Source organism: Aptenodytes patagonicus, chromosome 2, assembly GCF_965638725.1.
Source record: "Aptenodytes patagonicus chromosome 2, bAptPat1.pri.cur, whole genome shotgun sequence".
NCBI lineage: Eukaryota > Metazoa > Chordata > Aves > Sphenisciformes > Spheniscidae > Aptenodytes > Aptenodytes patagonicus.
The window spans coordinates 72,776,228-72,794,826 of NC_134950.1; the positions used below are offsets into that span (position 1 = coordinate 72,776,228).

At 39.4% G+C, this 18,599-nt stretch overlaps 1 protein-coding gene across 1 annotated transcript; it reads left to right on the forward strand.

Annotated features, from left to right (window-relative positions):
• The first annotated feature begins 609 nt into the window (after positions 1 to 609).
• On the forward strand, positions 610 to 12,446 carry ZNF830 (zinc finger protein 830). The gene is made up of 10 exons (XM_076330218.1): positions 610 to 744; positions 869 to 968; positions 2,116 to 2,236; positions 2,795 to 2,828; positions 4,213 to 4,418; positions 4,769 to 4,859; positions 5,532 to 5,595; positions 8,339 to 8,419; positions 9,773 to 9,849; positions 11,766 to 12,446. Exons 1-10 carry the CDS (start codon positions 623 to 625, stop codon positions 11,947 to 11,949), a joined length of 1,080 nt encoding a protein of 359 aa, XP_076186333.1. The 5' UTR covers positions 610 to 622; the 3' UTR covers positions 11,950 to 12,446.
• Positions 12,447 to 18,599: the final 6,153 nt, after the last annotated feature.

Below are 18,599 nucleotides of genomic sequence, written 5' to 3' on the forward strand. Positions count from 1 at the left end.
TGCAGGCGAGTAGGGAGCGTTTGGGCGCAGCAGCGGGCCGTACCAGGCCTCCCGAAAGCGGGCAGGGAATCAAAGCCTGAAACGTGACCGTGATTGGCAGAAAGCTCAGGCATAAAGAAAAGCTAGGGGTTTTTTAAGAGCACTTTTCACCGTTGTGTTGCACACTGAGGGTTTCTGGATCTGGGTGGGTGGGTGGGATGTAGTGGGGGTGTTTTTGTTGGTTGTTTTTTTTTTTTACTTATTTTGGGTGGTTTTGGGGCACTTTTTAGGGAATTTATTCAGAGGCGTGGCGTACAGCTGGCTTACGGCGCCTCTCTGGTTCTGATGGTGCTCCAAAGGCTTGACTACTGAAAAAACTGATAAAGCCGGAGAAACGTAATTCTGCTCCGGTGTTGAGATGGTTTTATTTCTGCTCCGCCTCCTATGCGGGCCGGGGGCGGGCCCGGGCCTCCTGACCCCGCCCCCAGACGAAGTCCCGCCCCCGGCGCCTTCTCTCCCGCCCCCGGCTGAGGGCGGGATGCGAGCAAGCCCCGCCCACCCGGCGTGCGTCGCGTCGCGTCGCGGAGCCGTAGCCTCGCTCTGGCCGCCGGCCCCGCCCCTCCGCTCTGCTCGCCGGGAGAAGATGGCGGCGGCCGAGGTGGGCTCGGGGCGGAAGCAGGTGCGGCAGGAGGAGCTGCGGCGCCTCATGCGGGAGAAGCAGCGGCAGAACGCGGCAAAGAAGCGGATCGACTCGCCCTTCGCCAAATATCCTCGGCACCGGCATCGCTGGCCCGGCGCGGGGGGCGGGGGAGGGGAGCGACGGCCGTTGCGGGGCGGTGAGGGGCGGGGGTCCGCCGCGCAGCGCCCTGCTTTCCTTAACGGCCGCCACGTACAACAGCCTGGGACACCTGAGCTGCACGCTGTGCAACGCGCCCGTGAAGAGCGAGCTGCTGTGGCAGACCCACGCCCTGGGCAAGCAGCACCGTGAGGTGAGCGGCCGCCGGCTTCCCGCCCTGGCTGGCGGGGGCGGCGGTGGGGTGCGGGGTGGGCCTTGGTGCCGGTGCTCTGGTGGTGCTGGCTGCCCGCTGGCCGGTGGTGCGGGTTTCGGCTGGGCGCTGGCTGGGTTTTTGTTGTTCAGAAGTGACTGGGCACCACGTGAGAAGGGGGAAGGACAGGGGAGGTTACGCCGCGTTAACGGAGGCTAGGGGTTTGCTGCTTTTTGAGGTGCACGCTAATGGCTAACACTTAAGTATCTGCCAGGAGAGAGCAGTGTAAAAACAAGCCCGATTGTTTTGTCTTGTTTTGTTTTTTTAAAACCTACGTACGCATTGAAAGGCCCGCACTTGAGAGAATCGTCCCCTGTCTTTCAAGGGACGTACTCTTAAGATGAAGCTGTTCCCGCGTTGGCGACAACTTAACTGTCACTTGTCTGCAGCTTTGCATCGTTGGACTTGGAAACCCTCCTCGGATTTACTTTGTTACGTGTATGTTAGCAAGTGACAGCTTACATGTCGTTAAGAAAACACATTTTGTTTGTAATTTAGCAGTAAAGATAAAACATTTGTAAAACAATTTCAGGGAGCTTGTAACTTGGATGCAACCTTAAGTGTGGGTTTTTTTTTTTTTTTATTCTTTCAAATTCTGCTGCTGCTTAACGGAAACTGAGAGATTGCATTTCATTTTGCAAGTACTGAGGAAAAAGACCAAAAGAACTGAGGGGTTCCTCGTTCATTACCTGCGTTCTGGGTAGATCGTTGTGGCAAGGCACAGTGACGTGTCTTTAATACTACTGCTGTGTTTTAATTTTAAAGCACTTAATATACCAGATGAGGCCAGCCTTCCTGCTCTTTCCTCCAGTGTTTTACTAATGTAAATGTCACTGATCTTAGACTTCCCTTTCTCACTCATACAGTCTCCCTTGTGCAAGTGTCAATTCCTCTCCCCCCATGTCACATCATTCAAGAGACTGACAGAAACATTGGTCTTGGTTTCTGTATCGGTGATGTCTATTTCAGTGATCTTGTTATAGAAAGATATTAGCTCATTTTAATAAAGTATTCTAAAAGAGCTGTACTTGAAGCTGCAATCCAGAAGTTCCTGCTAGGAAAGCCTCCTGAATTTTGTACTTCTTTACAGAGAGTTGCAGAATTAAAAGGCACAAAGCAGACAGCAACAGGTTCAGCTGCTAGCACATCATCTCATCCTGTCAAGAGAAAAACTATTGACACAGAAAATACAGAGTTGAAGAGAGTAAAAGGTAAGGAGAGAAAAATACTTATCAAGTACTTGCCAGAATCTAGCCATTTTACATCTTGAATGTTTTTGGTTTGTTTTTTTCCTATGGAAGTGAGTGTGAATACACAAGACTGTTGAGTTAATGTCAGCCTGTTGCTGCTGAAAAGGGAAAAAGCCTGTCTTGCTCTTTCTCTGTGAGTTCACTGATCAGGAGAAAACTGCACTTTTGGTAGTCTACCTAGTTTTCTTCTGGGTTATTGGGTTCAATTAGGTCATGGGGCTGTGGGCTTGGTCAAAACAGAACTAGAAACAGTATAAGTTAAACAGTAGAAGCACTTGTTCAGAAGTAGTGTTACTCCTTTTTAGTGGGATCAAGCCATTGGATTACCACAAATCACGCATGAAAGTTCATGCTAAAAGAAAGATAGTTAATTTTTTTCCCTTGGTGTTACTGAACATGTAAATATATGAAATACATGAAAGTGGGCATTTGTGAACTTGCTGCTGTAGTAAGACTTTATTTGAGGGATTTTTTTTTAAAAGTATGGGTTGTAAGAAGTGACTCTTGGCTGTTATACAGGTACGGACGAAAAGCCACATACGTCTACATCTGGGTAAGCAGATCTTATTACATGTGTTCTTTTTGTAACTGTACCAACCGTTACATTCTCACCCTGTTTTTCCTCATCTCTCCTTCCTAGCCAAGGGTAAAGATTCAGAGAATCAGCAGATCCCCGCTTCTGCTCATTTTCTAATGTGGGTGTATATTCCTGAACATGGCAGCATCTTCCTCAGTGCAGATGAGAAAATCATGGTATTAACTCTAGGGTCTGTGACAAAACAGGAATTATTTTACTGTCACTATCAGACTTTTAAAGATTAGTATGTGGTGGTAGTACGCAGTTTGCTAGAATGAAAATAACTAGATTGTGGCATGCACTCTAATCTTCAATGCTAGCATACTGCAGAAGAGATGGTAGTCTGAAATTAAGACAAATTTTAAATGTACATTTAAATGATATTTATTCACAAAACTACTAACAAATGTCATCAGCAGATCTTTGTTAAGATGTTTTTGTCACTTAAAATTCATGTAAATGCATATCTTGCAGTTGAACTCTCACAAATATAGGAGTGTATTTGACTTCAAGGGATTGGGTTAAGCATCTTACTGCCACTAAAGATTTTTGATGGTATTTGGATATCTTTGTGGGGTCGGTAGATGTCACACGGGGCCTGCAGGTCTCCTGTACGCTTCTTAACAGGATAAATTATTATTATCTTGCATAGATATTACGTGCTGTTATCTTGACACTAGAAGATGCTTACCTTGTAGAAATTTTGAGTGTGTGTGCAAAATTAACGGTTGAGTGGTTTGTTCATTATTAAACCAATCAGTATGATGATTTTAAAATATAACCTGGAAAAATGTTTGGCTTGGAGGCCTGCAGGTATTCTAAGCAAATCTGGGTTTTCTCATTGCTGAACCTGTGTGGCCCTTCTAAGCTGCAGTTCTGAGCCGCAGTAGATACCCCAAATAAGTAGCTGTGTTTATACATGAAGGTTATCAAGGTTTACGTGACATTAATACGACCGCTGAACTATGAATTTTGTATTTAATGTGTTCACAGCAGGTATACAGACGCAAATAACTTCGAATGTGGAAATAGAGTTACCGTATCTGCCATTCCTCCAAATGCACTTTGTTACAGGATATTTTTATTAATGTTTCTGATATTGAATATTCAAACAGAAAAATGGAACTGAAATCTGTTTTCAGAATTAATCTGAGCATTCCTGGGGAACTTCAAAAAAAAAAAAAAAAAGGAACAAGTATGTGCTGCCTTCAGACAATGGTTACATCGGTAGCTGCGCAGTTTAGGGTATTGCACAATATCTAAAAGATCGTATTGCTCACAGATCGAATAGGCTTTGGATGCTAGACTGTAACTGATTTTTGTGAAGTTTGAAATAGTTCTGTTTTGTGTTCTTTACTAGGCTACCAGCAGATTTTTTTGATGAAACAGAGCAAGATAGTGCAAACAAACAGCTTTCAAAGGGTTCAGGTCCCAGTTTATTGTCAGGAAATTACGATGATGATGATGATGAAGAAGAACAAGATCAATCAAACAAGTCTTGTGTTACGCATAATACTGAAATTCCACCTCCAACTCAAGAAGTAATAGCTAATTCTCTGCCTGCAGGTAACGATGACTGAAATAGTAAGTGATTCAGTAAGAAGAAGCTGTGTTTTAACTGATGATGGAAGGGTTTTAATTTACTTTTCTAATTATTGCTATTAGCTGGTTAGGGTGTGTTATATTGGAAGTAGAGAAAGGAGATTCTCTGCTAGTTTGTTATTGTGTGGTGTTTTCTGAGCATGCTTATTGATTTTATGTTCTAATTGTTTGAGGCTGTCAAGTGAAATAATGTCTGGCTGTTCTTCCCTTGATTCAGTAAGGTATTAATTGAAATTCCTGTCTTCTGTCTAGTCAGAACTATAAAGAAGCTTGAACAGTTCTTTTTGTTCATCGGCTTCTGTCCTTTCTTGTAGACTTCTTTGACAGCAAAACCACAGCTGCTCCTATAGTTTCCCATTCAGGGTCCATACAGAAAGCAGAGATACAAGAGAAGATAGTGGAAAGGTAAGCAGTCAAATCAAATACTGATAAATTTGGGACTTGTAAATAAACATTATCCTTCCCGGAAATACAGACTGTGATCACTTAAAAATCTGTCATATTGGTAACTTGTATTTGGAATAGTTTGTATATACATCAGCATCGAGCATTATTTCAGACAGGTATTTCACACCCTAAGGGCAGGATAAGAGAAGAAGTAATGCCATACGGTGTCTGTTAAACATCTCCATTTGCAATTTTTAACACAGGATACTTCTGAAGCTTAGTGTCAACCACTGGTTTTTACTGTTTAAAGAAAACCATTTGCTTGTTCTGTAGTAACAGTTCAGCTCACTTGGGCACTTTTTTAGACATTGGTTTAGGCTTTCAAAAGTAGAGACTGCTGTTAAAATGTTTGGGTGCTCAGCACACTGGAAAGAATAGTTTAAGAAGCCTAAGCTCTTGTTTTGACAGTGGGGTTTAAACCTGTCTGTGCAATCCTTGTAAGTTAGATAAGACCAAACTGAAGAAGCAAGTTTTGATGGTTGTAGGTAAAACTTGGGGCGTAAAAAAAACTTGCTTCATTTCTAGGTCCTTTTATAAAAGATTATGGATTTTATTCTTGACTATTTTTAACGCTACAATAAAGCAGGTTGCAAAGTGTTAACTCGAGATAATAGTAATCAAACATTTCAGGAAAGAAAACACCGCTGAAGCTTTGCCAGAAGGTTTCTTTGATGATCCTGAAGTGGATGCAAAAGTAAGTGATCTGCTGATTTGATGCTGCTGGATTTTTTTCTGCCAGTTGTAATGATTTTCTGAGTAGTGAAGATGCTTTTCCAGGTAATTAGTCATACCAGAATATAAGAAAATGACTGAACTATTTTGGTTCGTATTAATTAGAAGACATGAAAAGGGGCAGAGAGGGGCAAGAAGAGCTTGTTAAATCATCTCTCATAGCGTATTTTTGATTGTGGTGCCTTTGTGGCTCTTAAAGAAAACTAAAGAAGTGTTATTTGTTGGCTAAAACGCTGGACTGAGATTTGGACAATCCACCTGTTACTTTTATTTCTTTGAGTCACCCCGGGAAAAGCGTTTCACTGAATTTGTACATCCAATTCTGCCTCTGAATTGAGGATATAAAAACAGTTCTCTAACGTCCTTTGAGAGATCCTGTTGAAAAGTGTTAAGAGTTACTATGCAACTGATACTATGCATCCTGTTAGAATGAAAATAGGTAGATTATTGCATATACCGTGATCTCTAGTACTGGCATACTATAACAGTGATCTTGGTTTTCAACCCTCTTGTCTTTTACTGTTATGGGGTTTTTTGATGCTTGGAAAAGAAAAGAAAGGTGCACATTCAATGTGTTTGTCAAAAAAATCACAACTAAAAATCTTGGAATTTTGATCAAAATCATTCATACTTCCTTCAACTTGCACAGTACCAAATGACGACCAAAATAAACAGATATTTGAAATACAAAGCTTTTTTTTTTTGTAAAATTTACCACAGATTTGATGACTTTCCTGCTTTCTTTATTGAAATAATACTGTGGTAGGCTCAAAGTCTTTTTTATTTTCCTTGAGTATATTTCCCTATTTTTCACACTGTGGAAGGCTGCTGGTGTATTTAAATTGAGTAGAGTCATGACTTCTGATTTGGAGAGCTTCCAAATAATGCTTCTTTACATTCAGCTAGTTCCACTGTCACAATTACAGGCTTAGGTGTGTCTTAGTTGCTCTGGCAAGATTCTTTTGGCACCACTTGTGCCCACATGTTGGCATATGTGAATAGTTTTGAATAATGACATTCTGAATATTGAGTTACATAGCTGAAAAAAATGCACTTTTTTTTTTTTGCATATGACTAATTGGTATGTTACACTTTTCAAATACTTGGTTTCACCGTGAGTTGGGAAGCTTGTAGAAAGCGGGAATGTCTAGCAGGCAAAGGAGAATCTGCTTGTATCTGTGAGGACACTGGTTAGTGATCTTTGTTCTGGTCATTGCCTCAGCTGATAAAATTTACAAGTGGATACATGTTCCAATAAGCTCTTCTTGAATTGCTTGCAGGTACTCTTCTCTTTAATCAGCCCTTTCTAAGTTTTGCTAATATGCAGGGGAAGGAAAATGTTTGTGACATCGCTTATGTTGTGATTGCTGCAGTGATTCTGTATTGGAATCATACACAAATAATTATTTTCAGAATTAACTGAGCTTTTTGGAAGGGAGATTGTGGGCTTGAAAAATGTTGGTTCTTTACATCAGGAATTTATAAAGCATATAAATTCTGGATTAGATAAATATTTCAAGGAAAAATAATACCTTTAGTCTTTAAATTTATTGTAAGAAATACAAATAATTATGAATTACAAAAGACAACCACAATGCGTAATAACACAGTACATACACATATGATAGAAATAATCACAGAACAGAAAAATGAAATGACGACTATAACTTCCCAGTATGTAGTTTGCTTGGAAGCTTCTAATTTATTCTATAAACTTAATTCATACTACTGGATTTTGTATAATCGTTCAGGAACAAAACGTACCAAACTGTTGTCTTTACCATGATGATGACTGATGTGTTACCAAAAGAGAGGAATGAATAAAGGAAAAATAAAACTAATGCAAAAAGATGATGTCATGAATTATTTTGTTCAAACTGCTTAGTTCTCCCAGCTATATAATTTCCACCCAGTCCAGAGCCAGGCATAATCTCTCATCTAACATATGTTATATGCCACATCTTACAGTCTTGAATTGTGGAAGTTTTGGTTACACAGGTAGATTATCTTGCTTATTTGCTTGTATTAAAAGCACAGTCTGGTTTTGATTACCTTAGTTGTAGATCTTAGACACATTCTTACAGCTACTTGCTTTTTCAGTCTTTTTGTCTTAGTAATTAATGCCGTCTACCACAGAAGAGAAAGCTTTGCATGTCGTTAAAATTGGTATGCAGCTGTACTATTCCTTCTGTTAGCCAACAAAATTAGACTAGATTTGAAATATAGTCAGACTATCTAACACCAGTCAGACTAGTGACTGAATCATTTGATATTTTATGTTATGCCAAAGGCAAATAATTCACTCCTTTTTGGCTTGTGAGATAGCTACTATATATGATTGAACAGGCAGCTTACAGAAGAATTTAGAAGTTACCACCTAACGTAGTGAAATTACAGACCATCAAATTAACAGACTTAGTCACTTTTTTTAATCCAAACATTCCACACTATCCATTCTTAGTCAATTATTCTTTAATGCTAGAGTCAAGGATGTTGTTTTAATCCAGGAGTAGAGTCAGATGTTTTCCTCCAAAACCATTGTGCAGCTGCACTCTCTTGTTCATATACATTACTTAAACGGAAGTATGTTGACCAGACTTTTTGGAGAACACAGCATAATTTGTTCTGTTTCTCCAGGTGTTTTACAGTGCCCCAGAGTCACTAGATGTAAATTGTTAATAAGCCTGCTTTTTCATGTTCCTTAGGTGCGAAAAGTTGATGCTCCAAAGGATCAGATGGACAAAGAATGGGATGAATTTCAAAAGGCAATGCGACAGGTCAACACAGTAAGTAATGGAATCTATTTTTATTGATTCTAAATACTATACACAATAAGGAAAACAACAGTTTCATGCAGCTCTGCAGAATGACTGACATCTGCATTTGTCAGTTGTTCGTTGCAATGCAGTGTGTAGTTAAATGCACTTTACAAATGAGCAAAGGGTTCCTTCTGTTTTCCGCTTAAGGGAAATTAAGTTGAAAAAACTTTCGATCAGGATCCAGTCATCAATATATATCTAGTTACATTTGTTAAATTGTATTTAAATAAGATAGCATATACCTCAGATCAGCATCCTGAGGTGTGTCCTGTATCCAAACAGGACATAATTGTGGGCTCTTATTTAGATGAGATATATTCATATTTTAACCTTGAAAAAAACAGAACAGAACACCACCTGTTTGTCTGTCTTTTTCAAAAAGGATCTATAAAGTGTAGGTAACCTGCGTTTTATGGTTGACTTAAATGTTCTGGAAAGGAGCCCCAAAATTTGGGAAAGTGACAGAAGATTTTGTGTGTGTGAGACCTAAGTTGGCCGCAATTTTTATGTACCTCCATTTTTTACTGTTGAGCATTGCATGGAAAGTCTTCCCGTGCTTTTTTGTACGATACAAAACACTCGTTACAGATACCTGGTGTTCTCAATCTTCCCCTAGAGTATTTGCTAGGTTTTTTTAATTTTAATTGTAAATAATTGCTCGTATGTCAACTGCTAAGAAAAGTGGTGCAAAAAACCTTATCATTGCTCATTTTAAAGTGGTCAGCACTGTAAACAGAGCGAATGTTCATACAAAAGCAGTGGTGGATACATTTTGCTAGCATTAGCCATTCAGATAATTCTTCAGCTTAGAAGGAATCTTCTCAGTTATGCGTGGACCATTGATTGCATAGCATCTCCCAGACATTCAGATTTGAGAAAGTATATGCTGAAAAAAATAACAGGTTAGAAACACTTCGGGATCTAGTGGGAATATTTAACCAATACTTTCAATAAGCTTGCGTAATTTAGTCCCAAGCATTGGGATACAGCTCCTATTTCAGCCTCAGACTTTGGATGCGCGTAGTTTGTTTATGCTCAGTTTCAAATAGTAGCGTATTGAAAAATTCAAAAGGTTAACCCCAAAGCAGCCAAACTACTTTTAACTTTTAGTTTTAAGAAAAAGCATTTCCATTTCAAATTAAACCAGATCCGTTTTTTTCTGTATTTGCCTCCAGAGTCTTTTGTGAAGGTGGGAGTATTTGTATAGGAGATTGACACTGGCTTGAGGTAGAGGGGAGGAAGGGAAGACACAGACATCAAAAAGGAACAACAGTGAAATTCAGGATGAAGGTGAATTTTCTTAGCGCTTTTCTGGTTTAGATTTCAGAAGCAATAGTGGCAGAAGAGGATGAGGAGGGACGACTAGATCGTCAGATTGGAGAAATTGACGAACAGATGTAAGTAGATCAATTTTTCCTCAAACTTTCTGTTCTCCAGCAGTAATGGATCGCTATTTGACTAGAGTGATAAAAACGTTTTTAATCTTCTGTGATACTACCTTTCATTAATCACCTAAATATTTGAAGGAGAAAGACAGGCTCCCTCAAATTGCAGAATGATACCTAATAAAAACATGAATTTTGGTGCAAAGTTATGTAATTACTTGCAAAGAGAGAATGCGCTAGAATTACTGAAAATACAGCAAGCAGGCATGGGCAAAATAAAGCAATAGACAGCAAATTCTTTGAACAAACTGTCCCCCTTCGCCCTGTCAGATGTCTTAATTTGTATTTCTCTGTGAATTCTGATTGATGTTGAACTTATGTGAACACTTCTAAAAAAACAAGGTCTGATATTCTGCACTGCAATTAAAATTTCGATAACGAGATTTGTGTTTTGACCATCCATTTGCTGTACTGAAAATGCCCTGTTCTGTGACTTAACTCTTCTTGTTTCTAATAAAAGTTTACTTAAAGGTTTTGTTGAATGATGCACTTCATTACATGAAGTGGGTCGTTTTGTTTTGTTGAAATGGTAGGTGTAGCAGTTGGATAAGCATTAGTTTAAACTCTAAGTAACCTGAAATACAGCTTAGTAGAACAGATTGTTACCATTATCATGTAGCTTCACACATTGATTAACAGTGATTATGGCAATGCTAGTGATTGGAAAAAAAAAAAAAAAAAGATGAATTCTGATTTTAATGAACCTTGCAACAAAAAGAAGGCACTAAAAATTAAAGCAACGCTTAAGCCACCTGGCCAGATTTACATGCTACAGATAATCAGCGTATAGTAACAATAGCATTGGGATCAAACTGAGCTTTGATAGTACAGGGATGTCTTTTAACAACGTCCATGTAATTTTGGAGAGGGCTTGAGCTAAACCTGGCTGCCTTTGAGCATTCACTTTTACCAGTAGCTTAGGATGCTATAGTATGTAGAACCAAATTCAGAAATTTGTAGAGAATTTCAAGTTTGTTACCGTAATCATTTTTCCCAAAATAAAAGTTCCAAATCGATTTTTAAAGACTGTTTTTGTAGCTTTGTCTTCTGAGTGCATTTAAATGCAGGCTATTTCGAATTAAATTCAAAATCAAATTAATTACAGTTACATTCATGTTTTCCTTAGCCTTCAAATCTTCAGCTGTGCCTGCCTGTAAGTAATCATGTTGCAGATATGCAAGGGGAAACAGGATCCAGATAATAATCTTTCCTTGTTGACTCTTCCTAACAAACAGGAATGAAAGAAGCAAAGATGTATTTAAATCAGGCTGATACTACTTGGCATTTTCAACAAAATACCCTGTTAAAATGGCTAGAATCATTGTTATAAAACATATTTCAAGGACAGAACTTTTTAAGTAAGTGGAAAACTGAAACTCGTGGATTATGTTTACTTAAAATGTTCTGTTACAGCACACAGTAAGCCAATAAAGGATCGGAACACTTGTGCTGCCTTTTTGTTTTCAGAGATGCCATCACGAAGTTATCAAAATTGATAGCCAATTGATATCTCACCTTTCTACCGTATATGAAAACCATAAGTGGAGCAAAGAATGGCGTCTCTTCTTGTGTGGAAGTGGATATTGGTTCTGTGCTTTTTTTAAAATGATTTGTGGTGGTATTGCAGTTGTGAAATATTTGGATTAGATCTCATTACTGGAGAATTGACCACACCTTGCCTCTGGTCTGTTTCCACTTGATTAAGACAGAGAAGGTGCACTAGCATATTGAAAGCTTATTTTTTTAATTGATGGGAAGCTGTGGAGCTTTTTTTTATCCAAAGTTGGAGAAGCAAAATCCAGCACTGTAGAAAATCCAATTAATGTGGAAAGGCCACAAGTATTAATGGGTGGTTTACTTTTCAACAGTGAATGTTACCGCCGTGTTGAGCTTTTGCGTAACCGTCAGGATCTGATGAAGGAGAAGTTAAAGGAAGCCATGAGATTAAGAGCAACTCAACAGAAAGAGGACGAGGCTATTGGTAGCGAAGATGAAGAAGAATTGCAGGATTTGCTGTCTCAAGACTGGCGGGTGAAAGGGGCTTTGTTGTAGCGTTTCTGCAACGTGGCTGATACTCTCTTTATCTGTGATGTTACTTCCGTTGTTAGAAGTGAGATGCTTTTGTTAAATATTTATTTAAAGAGGATCGTGAGGTGGTAAAGAGCCAAGCGTATTAAAAAAAAAATAATCTTTGTAGATCTACAATGGTGTATTACTTGCTGTAAAAACTGTATATTGCAAATGTTTTACAATATTGAATGTACCTTTCCTATTAAAATTATTGGTTTCCTACCAGAGGTATTTTCATGGGATTAGTAATTAACTGAAGAATCTCTAAGGTTTTGGAAGCATTAGATATATCTGGTAATTTTGAGACTTGGATTATTGTGTATAGAAGTAAAGGACTAGCAAAAGTGATAGTGTATGGAGTTTTCCCAGATCGGGGGGTTAGGGAAAGGAAAATATCAGGCATTTATGTTATCTTAAAATTTGTAAGTGCTCTTCTGTCCATTGCCCCAGCTCCCAATAAAATATGTACATTTTTTTCAGGATCTGTTACAGTTTCTCTGTGTATGTAGGGCCAAGCTCAGAAACGTTGAGCTACAGCTTCTGCACAGTGTATGCTCTGTGATGTGCCATAGGCAGTGCTGAGTATTTTTCTTTATAGTATCTTGTTTTGCTTAGTGCAGCCATAGTTTAGCATACCTCACATTTCTTCAATCAGAGGGATGAAAACGCAATGGTTACATATTTGCATAACTAAATGAAAGGGTGGCAAAACGCCAGAGAGGAAGGTACTGCACTGGAAACTGATGAGGTAAAATAATTTATCTAGCTGCAAAGACTGGAAGTTTTCTTAAGATACTGTCTTAAGCACAGAGAGCACCTAAATTGATTTCTGTTCTGATAAACACAGATGAAGTAAGCTCAAGAACCAAGAAACTTGACAAGATTGGGATGTGGAAAGCACAACTACCTTGAGCTTTGGTAAGTGTCTTTTTTTTTTTTTATGAAGCATATTTTTTTACTTTTGCAAATCTTAAAGCATTTCAAATGTGCTGAGGACTTTTGAAAAAGGACAAATGTGTGGTTTAATTTTTATCAAAAAGTAAAGTTGTGAAGGAACAGCTTAACATTTTCCTGTTTTAAAGATTCTAGTTTTAAAACAAGTTAGTGAGGTTTTAAGGGAGAAAACAAGCTTTGTTCTTACGAGAGCATTCTAGATGCTTGCTTCAAAGATGTTTATTAACCAAGCAATAAAGAGAAAAACTAAAGCTTGATGTTTGATTTGCCTGTTTTGGAAGAAAGACTTGATATGGTGGGAGCCCTTTCCGTATTGTGAGATGCTTTTTTACCACTCCTGGCTTCCATGATCCTTGGGTTCAGCTCTTTATATTTATAAAGCTGTCAAAATTCAAGCAATGGTCCTTAGCAGTTTGGTGCATCCATTTATTCCTGCTCACACATGCTGGCTTACAGCTGTTGTTTTTTGACTGATTTAATAACCGTAAGTGTAAGTAGGTGTTACTGCTAAAATGTTTGACACAACACTGCAGTCTTACATGAATTAGTACTGTTGTTGGGATAGCAACGTTCAGAGAGTATTGAAATACAGAATACAGAAACATTCAGAGAGTATTGAAACAAGTAATGAATGTTTTGGCAAGTTGGAGAAAACTTAGTTGGGCCAAAACTGAAATAAAATTTCCTTTTATAGCGTGAAACATTTGAGTATCAATGTATAAGGCGCCTATTGTGCTGTAGTGAAAGATCTCTAGATCCATTTATCACTATGAAGAGAACTTTCAGCTGAGAGGGTGGTACAATATTAGCAGATGGACAGGTTTTTTTCAGAACAAAACAAAAGACAGTCCCCCAGTTTCACTCTCAGAAGAGCTAAGCTAAGTTTGTAGTAGTTCTGCTTATCTTTACTTTTCAGTCACTCATCAAAGCATACTAGCTTGCTAACACTGAACTTTAGAACCGCTCTCTGCATTTGGCTTAATGTCAGAGAAACAGATGTGACTAAAGTCAGGTTACACTGAGCGTCATGAACGTACATGTTTTTACAGTATAAAAATGTTAATCTCCTGAGATTATAAGTTCCATTTTGTACGTACATCTGTAACTTCACTTTCATTTTGTACATCAATCTGCAAATCATGGTTTCAACTGCAGATAAATAGGAAAGGAAGTGAGCGTTAGAACGGTTCAGCTGTTTAGCTCAGCTGCCCTCCTTTTTAGAGATACCTCGTGGTAAGAAGCTAAAGGCAGTGAGTTTAGTTGCAGTGGAGGGAGCTTGTACATTCAAATCCAAACCAGTGCAGCCCATTGTTTTAATTATTATTAGGAATAGATGGCAGGAATAAACACCAGATCACTCATCACTATATTGATTATCTTTGCATAACTTCTGTTGAAACAGTAAAGACGAGGGACCAGCCAGCAGGTTATGTATTGCTGGGGAAGTAACTGACAGCATTGGTCCCTCTTGGTTGTTGATTGTTTAAGATTTGATGCTTTTTTCCTTGGAGGAATCTCGTAGATCCACAAATAGTGTTGTATACAGGTTTTATACAGCTTATTGCGTACAACTGTACATTTCTTCATTTGAAACAAAGCTTTCGGAGAGCTTTGTGAAGAAGATAGGAGTGGCTTTGCTATCTGTATCCTACATGACCATTGATGTACATGTGCTGTTGTGTCGAGAAGGCAAGAAATCATCCTGCTTTTTAGCAATGAAAGTAGCATGGCTGTAAGGGAGAAAAGGGAATTATCTCAACCTTACTGAACAGTCAAGCTAATGTATCAAGGTAAATGATCTCCTGTGTCTTAGAAAAACATAGGCATAATTAATTTATATTTTAAATCTCTCCTCTGTTTTAGAAAACAATTTTATGAACTTCTGATGAGCTAGATAATTAACCAGAGCAAATAATTGTTTTTAAAAATATGTACTTCCTTAATTTCTTTCTAACTTCTTAACTTTCTTGAATTATATTTTTAAACAATAAAGATGAAAGCAGTCCTAATAACTAGCTCTGTCCATAGCCACTATTAAAAAATGAAGTTTTAATCTCTGGCACAGTGGAATTCAGAAGAATATTTTAATTCTCTGATCTCCAGGACTTCAAGAAAACTGAAGAATCAGATTTAAGGGGGAAGAGAGCATTTGTAATCCTTATTTATTGAAATACTAATGGAGAGTGTTGCCCAAATTTAAGAACTGTGGAATTTCATGCCACCAAAAAATAGTGATTCCCAGTTCAGTGTTTCTGAAACTGGTAAGTGACTTCAAGGGCCAAAATGTGTGTGCATGTGTGTTTGAAATGGAGGTCCAAGTAGCAGCTCTGCAGGGAGCAGATAACCATAGCTGCTACTGCCAGTTGGTGGTGGTTAGCTGTTCTCTGGCAAGTGCAAACAATCACAAATGGTAATCTGTGTGCTAACTTCTCTCCCGCCATGGAAGAAATAAGCTGCTGCTGTCATGACTTAGAAGTAGATGTGGAAAAAGGGCTGTATTTGGTACAGAGGAGCCCAAAAGTGATTGCGCAAAACCAACCAAACCAAAATAACAGCAGCAAACAAAACAATGTTCTCATTTGCTAACATGATTGTTTGTCATTCCTCCACTAAAGCGTATAATTTTAAAATTTGCTTTGGAATCACAAATACTAGTTAAAAAGAACACTAACATTAGCTTTGGTCAGCCCCCCTGCCAATACATTCAATTTGAGGAGAGACAAATTTTGCATATTACATGCCACTGTAATTAAATTCTCTGCATTTTATCATCTTAAAAACGCTGGGCTAGAAATAGCTCAAATAAGAAAAGTCGTATTAGTCAAAGATTTTCAGCACTTAAAAATACTTTCTTTTTTCTTACAATCAAGAAACCTTGCACTAGGAAATCAGACACTCAACCAAAAGGAATCATGCTGTAGCTGTCATTAGAAACCATAATATCAGTATATAATGTTTCAGAAATTCCCTTTCATTAGGTAACATCAGATGAATTTGACACTTCTCTTTCAGTTACTGTCTTGAGACATATGCCAGTCTGTAGAGTGACAGGACACATGCATTGATGCAGAAACTGATTTAATCAACATTACTGTGTTCCTTCCTGGAACCAAGGAGTAAGTACACTTCAATGGCAAGAAAGGCGGTATGTACTTGTATCCCTAGAAAGTGTCACTCAGCCCAGGAGATTGAAATTTTTTGGTGTGAAGCAATTTTTCAGTATCTGCCTTAATTTAATCTTCTGTTCATCCCTTCACTTAGAACTATCCTGGCCTGTTAGCTGGGAAAAGAAATGCGAGCAATTCCCTTGTGTAGTCATCTAAGCCAGGTCTTTCTCCCAAACATATAGCTGAGGGACTAACGCCTTGCGTAATTGGTGGTTACAGCGCTTATAGAGGGTGTAAGAGATCTGTGTTCAAATCCTTCCTCTCTATGCTGTCCTTTGAACCTACAGTTCCTCTGATCTAGTTGAGCAGCCTAACAATTGCAGTCTTTCCTGTAGAAGCTGTGCCACTGCAAAATGATTGAATTAGCGAGCGTGTGTGACTTGTCTGATAATCACGACACTCGCCTGAGAAGGGGTAGGTCCTGTTCCAAGTGCGTAAACAGTGCTGAAATACATTCAGCTGAGACTGAGGCTATGGAATAAACTGGATTTGGATCTCCCCCATCCTGGAGAAGCACTCTTACTTCGATGCTGTTGGGTATTGAATGAAAAAACAGCTTCCATTTCTTCCTAGTTCGGGTGGGGAAGGTTCAGTGCATGCTTTAAGGCTGTCTTGTGAAATCTCACAGAAACACCTTGCCCGTGCAGCCCGGTGAGGCTGAGGCACTTCCCAGGTGCCTACATTTGTGGCACCAGTGAGATCCATGCTGTTAGCTTCCTAGGAGCCTTGACTTGGCACAAATATGCACGTTGGGGCCCATAAATGCCTTCTGGCTATGTCTGAGAACAGAAAGCACTCTGGACTAGGTTATGTGGCTGAATACCTCTAACTTCTTCGTTTGTTTGTTTTCTTTCTGGTTGACTATTCCAGCTGGCATTTGTACTTTCTATTTTTTTTCACTAGAGAAACACAACAGAACTTCTTGAATTCGTTTGAGATGTTTGCCAGAACTCTGATACCAATTTGATGATGTGAAAGCTGCAGAACTTGTGTTATCTTTCATATAGAAACTCACAGTTGTGTGGGCAGTGACCTTTTCTTATTGGGTGCATGCTTCCTCTTATCTACCTTTGGGCATGAGTGGTTTAGTTTTCTATCTTGGATAATACTATTTTTTACTTTTTTTTTCCCCCCTCCAGATGTACCTTGTTGGTTTTGTTTGCCTGTTTTCGATGTTAAAGCTATCCAGGAACTTTTTCTTGCCGTTCAGAAATCTTTTCCAACTAAAATAATTGAGTCCTCAATTAGCCTAGATTTTATCACATTTCTGCCTGTATTTTTTGCAAAAGCCCTCTCAAAAGACTTCTCTTTTTCCTTCCTTTGTCCACGTGTCTTTATTTTAGCTCTCCTCATTCCACACACAAACGTGCCCGTGCACTAGTTTGTTTAAATCTCAGCCTGTTCTAGTCGATTCTGCAAGGCACATGAGAATTATTTATGTGAAAGATGCTATGCACAACAGAGCTGCTGCTGCCCTTTGCCTAGCAGCTTTACTGGGAGAGCAAAGCCTTGACCTACTTAGTGTTGAGCTGCAATAATGTTCTCTTTTTTTCATTTACGCTAGCCAGAGAAATAGCTTTTGCTGTTTAGGAAATGAAGAATATGGAGGTCCCTGCTGTGAAAGCAGCTTCAGCTCTCCTTTCAAGAGTAAGAAGTTAAATATATTTTAACTAATGATAACACAGATTTTTATCGGGGCGAAGGTTAGTACTACAGCCTGTAGTTCTTCCAGCCTAAGGGCTGGCATAGCTAATTCAACATTGGGTAGAGCTTCCTGGGTGCTGGCATGCAACGAGGCATTCTGTAATCTTCCTCGGCAGCCTTTATTGTCAAGAGATGCTCTGTGGCTGCATCTGTATTGAAAAAGCTGTTGACTTCTACAGGTTTCCAGGTCTGTATGCATGTCTTGATCATATCGTAGTTCCAGGCTCAGACTCAAGACCAAGATATGTAGCAGGTCTCTGTACCCTAGAGTCCATGGAAAATAATAGCGATATGCCCCACAAGTACTCAGCCGGGGCAGTGAGGGGAACCGGGTCCCCAAGCAAAGTACCAGGAGACAAGTACAGACCTTAGTAGAGTAGGGATGGAGGTTGTGGAATTAGTCTCACGTCATTAAGGATGCTACTCACTTGCACTGCCAAAACCTCTGCTTTCTCATGAGGATAAAGCATTAAACGTGAAAGTATTGCCAACACCCTAAGAGGAGAGGTGGCCAGAGCGCAGCCAGAAGCGCTGTATGCAGCAACGACTCAGAGCCAGCCCCTTTCTTTCGCTTTCCTGTGAAGGGATAACTTGAGGCTGTGACTGCAGTGCTGCAGCAGACCCGAAGGAGGAGCTGAATGGCTCAAGCAGTGTGTCAGGGCAGGATGAGACACTTCCCTGGGCCAGCTCTCCAGTCTCCCTTTTTAACGCAAATTGTAATGCTCCTCCCAGCTGCTGGCCTAGCTTCCTGGCTGGGTGAAAGGTGCTGTCTAGAAGCCTCGTCGCTGAACAGTGCTGCTGGGATTG